The 8,026-nt window shown below is 46.7% G+C and overlaps 1 protein-coding gene across 1 annotated transcript; it reads right to left on the bottom strand.

Annotated features, from left to right (window-relative positions):
* Positions 1 to 1,621: 1,621 nt before the first annotated feature.
* On the bottom strand, positions 1,622 to 2,163 carry LOC119359159. Its single transcript, XM_037625472.1, has one exon. It carries the CDS (start codon positions 2,100 to 2,102, stop codon positions 1,854 to 1,856), a length of 249 nt encoding a protein of 82 aa, XP_037481369.1. The 5' UTR covers positions 2,103 to 2,163; the 3' UTR covers positions 1,622 to 1,853.
* Positions 2,164 to 8,026: the final 5,863 nt, after the last annotated feature.

Consider the following 8,026-nt stretch of genomic DNA (forward strand, 5'->3'; position numbering starts at 1 on the left):
CTCTACTCATTAGAGAGTTGAGCGATAGATTTCCTCTCTGTGTTGTATTTCTTCAGTAGTATTGAATTCATGCTTCAGGCAACTCATCCAAAAGTCTGAACTGATGGAGGGCGTTGGCAGGGTCTTGAACTCAAGACCTCTTGGCTAGGATACCATATTGAATTGCATGCTCTAGCCAATGCAAGCAAAAGACAGATTTGATGGAAGAGACTAAGCAGCACATTATACGTCAACACTCCCCTTCACGTGTGGCTCCCTCAGGCCTAAACGTGGACCAAAAGTGGGTTGCAATTTAATTACGTCAGCCGGGTTTTGAACTCAAGACCTCTTGACTTTGATACTATGTAGAAGTGCATGATCTAGCCAATGCAACCAAAAAACCGATCTGATGGAAGGAGGTGGGCAATATATTTCAACAAGTAGGGCTCAATCTCTGACGGTTTTGGCTAAGTCTCTTCATATGGAGATGTGTTCACAGCCCAACTGCCGTCTATAAAGTATAAACCCAAAACCATGTGTGGCCGTTGATCCTAGTTCAATTCTAAACACTCTTGCCTGACGCGTCGCAGATATTTCATTAGGTATTCCCATTCTTGCAACAGCCAGCGAGCTCATTGGCTAGCATGGAAAAATTTCATGTGTGGGAAGTAGCAATGTGGTAGGCCTGTGTGCATGAAAGAGATTCTATATTGACTGACCAATCCATGAAGGACACATCAGGAGATTCTACCGCGGTTGCTCAAGAATGTTCGAAGTTCTTTCCTAAGCTCGGCGATCGCCTTGACCTGGTGGTCCATTAGGAAGGAGAGGAACGATCGCCACCGTTCCTGCTCGGTGTCGGTGGTATTCTGCAAGCTCCAGATTGAAGCTGCACTTTGGTCGGACACTGGAAGGAAAAGAGTCCAGTCACTTGCTGACAGATCACACGCCCTGACTAATTTGCTGTAATGCGTCAACTTTTGCTGCTGTTGGTCCTTGGCTGTTTTTATTTTCTTCAGTTTGTTCCAGCCATGTGATCAACTGTATAACTGTTCTATCCTTTCTTAACGCAATGAAAGCAGCGCATAACTGCATTTCGTCCCGTGTGCCTTCATCTCAGGTGGTGCCCAAAACTGTGCAAGGCGAAGATCATTAGAGTTGTGGATGTGGGCTCATTTCTGATGGATTTCACCTTCATATTGTGCGGTGCCTTTTCAGTATGCAGGAAATAATTGCTCAACCCTACCTCTTGTGAAATACAATGGTATGTTTGGTACGAATAATTCTTGAAGGAGAGTGTATCGTTGTACAGCAGAGTAGCATCGTGAAATAACATTTGTTGATGATACGTCGTCAGGCTCATGTCCTAAGACTTGACAGTTCCGTTGGGACACTTGTGAGAACTTCAGTGGACGACTGAGCTAAAATGCTGGAGGAGCGCGACTAGGCAAAACAAATGTAATCCATCAACAAAAAGATGCAGTATTCATACGCCCCTTCCAAATTTTGGGGTACGGTTACGGCATCGAGCAGTCAAAGGAGACGCGGCCATCCCCAGCAGCCAAGACACGGTTACTTTGCTTCTCTATGTTAGAGGATCCCGTTCCGCAGCGAAGGTCCGCAGTCAAAATGCGCAAGCCACGAGTACAACTTGTATATATTGAGCACTTCATGCAACTTTCAAATCTTACAGCAGACACACTCACAATTAAGCAACTGCATACATAGTAGCAGACGTCGTCGTCGTAACAAACCTTGACAAATTCTCCTGGATTTTTACACATAGTATTATTCAGGAGAAGCTTCCATGTCAAGTTGAACGCATCACACGATACTGGGCATTAGTCTGAGCAGGTAACGCTCTAGCGAGGTAGCTAACGGGCAGAGATGTTCATGCCGAGGTGTTCCCGCGCGAAAGCGACGAGGTTCTCGAGCTCGGCGTCGTCGACATAGCCGTTGTGGTCCCTGTCGGCGCGGCCGGCCCTAACGGTGGCGAACCAGCAGCCCCGGCGGCGGATGGCCTGCCGGAGCTTGGCCTTGCTGATCCGGCCGTCGCCGTTCACGTCGACCCACTTCTTGAATTCCTCCACCGTCCACGCACACGGGGCGCTCCTTATCGGCATGGCCTATACTATTTGGTGTTTAGAACCTCAGAACCAGCTTATCTAGTCCTTGCAGCTGGAGACTGCCGAGCTTCTCGCGGTCGTGCCTCCTTTTATAGTCGATCCGGTCCTGGAAGCATCGCGTGACTTTATAGTTTATTCGTTTCTATCTGCAGGCTGCGAGGGGTGTTGATCAGAATCCGAATCTCGTCTCAGTTATTGGTGGGGGGCGGCAAAGGTAAATTTCAGCCTTGAGCATTCGCATCGATCATTAGTTTAGTCGCTACACTTACCGCGATGCTAGTAATGAGCAAGTGCATATGACATCGTTTGACCCTAACTATTTTGGCTGATTTTTTGGATAAAGGATGGATTTTATTAACTCAAAATAAAGTATCAAGGGGATACAAACACAATGAGCACACACCCGACCTCTGCATAGCTAAGATGCACACAGCCAACACTAACACACATATAAAAAATCACACCGGTAAATAGCAAAGTCATACAAGATCCAAGTTATGCCTTGGTGGCGTAAAAAGAAAAAAGAAAAACTCCAAAGTGATCAAAACAATGATCAACAAGTTACAGCAGCGACCATATCCGCACCAACCATTCTTAACATCACAAGTACAATGAAGAAGTTCTCCAATAGCAACACCTTCAGAAAGGGAACAACACTCAAGTGCCGCCATTGCCGGGTCCAACCGCCGAATGTTAGACCATGGGTTTTCACCCTGGAGATCAAGTCCGAGCAATGCCTTCAACAAGGTAACGACACAAAAACGTCGCCATTGCTAGGTATAACCAATTAGAGTTTGACCTTAGATTTTCACCCCGAAGTTCGAGATCGGTACTTGAGAAGCACCACCAAATCGAAGTCACCATGTAATGTCGCCACCACCTTCCGCAATCCCAGCGGCTATATGCATTTCATGGCCTTGACGTGACTGTCACACAAGTGAAGACCATGTTGGCACTAGCAGGCAACTGAGCCGTGACAAGAGCAGGCAACTATTTTGGCTGATGGGACACGGGCGGCTAATTCATTAGAGCATCTTCAGCTGCGTCCCCAAGAGCCCCCCCCCCCCCCCAAGGCCATTTTTTCGCGTCGGTGCCAAAAAATTGGCCTTGTCGCGCCCTCAGTATCTCATTTATCGCCGGTTTGGGCTGAAATAACAGCCGACGTACCCGAGCCGAACCCAAGCCCCCCGCAGGCGCCTGGGAGGGCCAGCCGAAGCAAAAAGGCGCGTGGGTCCGCTCTGTCGGTGAGACAAAGACCCTTTCCCGACGATCACCCCGCTTTTTCCCCTCCGTTTCCCTCCATCTTCCCCTACTCCCGCCATTCTCCTCCCTCTCCCCTCCATCCGGCCGCCATGCCGCCGAATAAGTACGCCGCCCCTCGCACCGCCACCGATGCCAGCGCCTCCCAGTCGAAGCAGAGGAAGCAGAGGGCGCCGTCGTCCAAGCCCCCGAGCATGTCAAATGCCGACTGGAAGGTGGAGGTTCAGCGCCAGGAGGCTGTCACCACCGACCGGCGGAACAGGCTCAATGCCAAGAAGGCCCGAATAGAGCGGCTCTGGCAGCGGCGACTGCCTTGGCCGAGCAGGCGGATCGCGCGACGGAAAAGGCCGAGGCGTCTCGCGCGGGGATGATGAATCCGCCCGGCGGCCACGGCCCGCACGCCTACAGCCAGCAGAGCGTCGGGTCGCCGGCTGGATTCTCGGCGTCTCCCTGGGGCTGCGCGCCCTCGCCTGGCTATGACGAACAACGCCGTCAAGCTCGACCTGCTCCGGACCAACGTCGCCGCGAAGAAAAGGAACACCGACCTGGCTTTCCTGATGGGGGGGGGGCATGCTCCGTAGCGACGACGAGCAGCTCAAGGCGTGGTACCTGACGGAGCGCGGCCTCATCCTAAACCAGATGCCGTCGACGGCGGCGCCAACTCCCACGCCGACCCCAACGCCGCCAAGCCCGGGAGATGATGCCTCCACGACGCCCAGCACTGAAGCCACGCCGACGCCGATCAGCCCGCGCACGCCGACTCCTCCGACGCTGGAGGCCGATGCCGCCGTTTGATGCATTGCCTACGCGTCATTTTTTTTGCACGTCGAACTTTTATTGATCACCGAACTGTGGCAAGGTGATCACCGATCGCCGGGACTTTTGTGGCGCTGATCCCCGGACTTGTGGCATTTTTCGGGTAGCGAGAACGGACCAAGTTTGAATTTACTATGCCTTGGGGGCGGCACCTGGGGGTGTGGTTGTGACCCAAGTCGTCCCTAGGGCCTAAAAATCGCAGGACGCATGCCCAAAATAGCGCCGGCCTCTGCACTGGGGGGCCGAACGAGTGGAGTTGCTCTTAGATTATATTCATATGCTTCACCATCAAGAAAGTATTCATATGCTTGCAGCAACCGGCCTGTGGCAAGCTCATTAGCTAGCCCTGGGGATAAGTTCAATGTAGAGAAACTAGCATCGTGTGGTAGGGCCCGTGCATGAAAGAGATTCTCCATTGACTCACCAATCCAACAAGGAAACAGCAATCACAGGACGCAGATCTTTTCTCAACTAGATAAGGCCCGACACGTTGGTACGAAAATTTGTAGCTCTTAAATTATATATATGAGAATAATACCTAGAGATAAATGGACGACCGATGCATGTTATATTGACTCGTGACATTCAAGTCCAATTATTCGTTACTGAACAATAAAAAGTAAAAAAAAATATTGATGTAAGAGCGCTTGCATGTGGTGGAAAGTGAAAAGTGGATTGCTTGCATGCATTTGATGATGTGAATGGCTTGCATGTGGATACAAATGAGATCACTTGCTTACATGAGCTTGATAATGTGAAGGGCTTGCACGTGACAGAAAGTGAAACTAAAAAAATGAAAGGCCCGGATAAGTCCCGAACATTCGGATTTTGCCAATGGCAACTCGAAGGCTTATTATGGCAATTTTAATTATTACAAGGATGACGAATTTAGTTGATAAGCATAGCAATTTTACTTGTAATTTGTTTTTTGTCAGAAAATTGCCATGTGTGCGAACTAAACTTGCCATCTTTATGTCAACTAAAGTTGACGTACAATTTGCTGTGGGCAAAATCCAAATGTTGGAGATTTATCTTTTTCGAAAATGAATTGGTCGCATACACTTGACGATGTGGATGGTTTACATGTGCATTCCAATGAAAGCATTTACTTAGATATACCATATAGGATATTATCCTAGCTTATACCCGCGCGGCGGCACACTGCGCCTTGTACGCGTGGCAGCGTATGACACTGTATTTTGTTGTATACATTGTTCTTATTTGTTAGTCTTGGTAAAGGGTGCAGATTGTAGAAGTGGCGTTCATGGATGTTTATTTATTTAATATAAGCTAGTTCAAGTATTTTACATGAAAAAACTACAGCGCAAATTGAAATAAAATGAAGTCGCACAAGTTTTACATAAACGGAATAAGAGCAAGTAGATCGTGAACTGAGTAGTACCATACGCGCCAAAGTTCGTACACTCATCTACAGATCACAATATCAATATAATTCAATTTTCATCTGATGAGGAAGCCATAATCATGCCATTTTCAGTTTCTCTACTCTCCATTTGCGGAAGCACTGCTTGCTTCATCCACTTCTTCCGTCTCTGTTTCCATATTGTATGCTTGCCATTGTACATAATCTTCTTTTAGCACTCGTCCCATCTCTTTTATGTATGCAAAATGTTGGTCAAACTGAATGGGGGATGGAATATCACGATGTAGGCGAAGTCCTAGTACATTAAGTAGGTCAAAGACATTCATCCATGATATCATTAGGGACAGGAGTGCCGTCAGGAATGGAGGCACCATTAAGCATATCGACGATGCTAGCTTCAGGAAGCGGCATAGGATTAGGTGGAATATATGGCTGTGAAGAAATGCGAATAAGTGGAGATGACTCCTGGTTTTCCATGCGGGAACAGGGCTAGGGGAAAGAAAGCATTCTTAGGACTTGCAAGAGTAAACAAACTGAAGCTGTACTGTCATAAATGCAGAATTACTTCTATAAACAGAACAGAACAATTTGACAGCTAGGTACATTGGCACTTATTATTCACACCAAGCTGATGACATCTTAATAAATACATAAAAGAATGGTTAGTAGGTGAAAGTGCTAGTTATTGACTAGAGGGGGATGAATAGGCGATTTTTGCGAAAGTCTTCAAAACACGAGGTCTTGAAGACAAGCAGTAGAAATGAATCTATTAATATGCAACGGAAGGTAGACTACACTAGATAGGCCATAGTCAATTATGCAATGAAGTGAAAGCACGAAGACTATCAACAGCTATGTAGTATGGATCATGATGGAAGACAATATGAAACCAAACAGTTAATAGTCTTCACTCAGTGAAGTCAATCAAAACAGACAGGTAGGCAATGACTTCACGAAGACAAACTGTAAAGTGAAGTGAAGGATAGAATCAGTTGCTTGGTGAAGACAAGGATTTAGTAGACCAGTTCCAGTTGCTGTGACAACTGTATGTCTGGTTAGGTAGACTGAGATTCAACTCAGAAGACTGCGTCTTCACCTTATTCCCCTTGAACTAAGGACACCCAGTCCTCGCCCAATCACTCTGATAAGTCTTCAAGGTATACTTCCAAACCTTCACACACTTCGTTAACCGGCAATCCACAATTACTTTTGGATGCTCAGAACGCGACGCCTAACCGGCTGGAGGATTCACAGTCCTCAAGTGTAACAAGTCTTCGAGGTCACGCAGACAAAAAGACTTCAGTGATGCCTAACACTCTTTGGCTCTGGGTGTTTTGAGCTTTGTCCTCGCAAGGATCTCTCTCTCAAATGCTTCGAAGGTGGGTTGCTCTCAAATTACAAAAGCCGTGCACTAACTCTGAGCAGCCACCAATTTATGGTGTAGGGGGTGGGCTATTTATAGCCACGAGGCAACCCGACCTGATTTGTCCGAAATGACTCTGGGTCACTAAGGAACCGACACGTGTTCAACGGTCAAATTTCAAACACACGCGACAACTTGACTTGGGCTACAAGTAAAGCTGACTCATCCGACTCTGGATAAGATTTGTTCTCATTGTCTTCGCTCGAAGACATAGGATTTGGTTGAGCATCACTTCAGTCACTCTGACTTTGTTCACTTGGACCCCACTTAACAGTACGGTGGTTCCTATGACTCAACAAAGAAGAAAAGGAAACTACGAAACAACTATGTCTTCGCACTCCATAGTCTTCATATGAATGTCTTCTCATGTCATACTCTTCATCGTGAATGTCTTCATGTACCACCATTGTCTTCAAAGTCTTCATACATTTTTAGGAGTCATCTCTGGTAGGTAAACCGAATCAATAAGGGACTACTACCTGTGTTATCCTGCAATTCTCACAAACACATTAGTCCCTCAACCAAATTTGTCGTCAATACTCCAAAACCAAATAGGGGTGGCACTAGATGCACTTACAATCTCCCCCTTTTTGGTGATTGATGACAGACTGGTTGAAATTTTCAACAAGGATAAAAGTATGTGAGAGTTAAGGATAAAGACATTGTCTTCATAAGTTGTAAAAGGCTCCCCCTGAAGATGTGCATATAAGTAGTTTGCCTTTGAATACAAATGCACATGGCACATTTTACTTTGTGGAGATCCTCTTCAAATCACGAAGACAATTCATCATGCATGTATAAGTATAATAAAGATAAATGACATGCACAATGAAAAATGAGCGTCTGCAGAATGACTTCATGCGGAATTTATCATCGCATCACAAAGTAACAGCAAAACGTGGCAGGCGACCATCAGGTTCAAGTGTTACAACTCAAAAGCCAAATTGTTTCAAAACGAGAGTTGAAGAACTTAGCAAAAATAATGCAACCACCCATCTGGTCCTACTTGAAGACTATCAACCTCATATGCTTCTCCCC

The sequence above is a fragment of the Triticum dicoccoides genome, chromosome 2A (assembly GCF_002162155.2).
Source record: "Triticum dicoccoides isolate Atlit2015 ecotype Zavitan chromosome 2A, WEW_v2.0, whole genome shotgun sequence".
Taxonomy (NCBI): Eukaryota; Viridiplantae; Streptophyta; class Magnoliopsida; order Poales; family Poaceae; genus Triticum; species Triticum dicoccoides.

What these genes read in the sequence shown, in the direction of transcription:
- LOC119359159 (XM_037625472.1), bottom strand. Translation starts at nt 2,102, where the DNA reads ATGCCGATAAGGAGCGCCCCGTGTGCGTGGACGGTGGAGGAATTCAAG.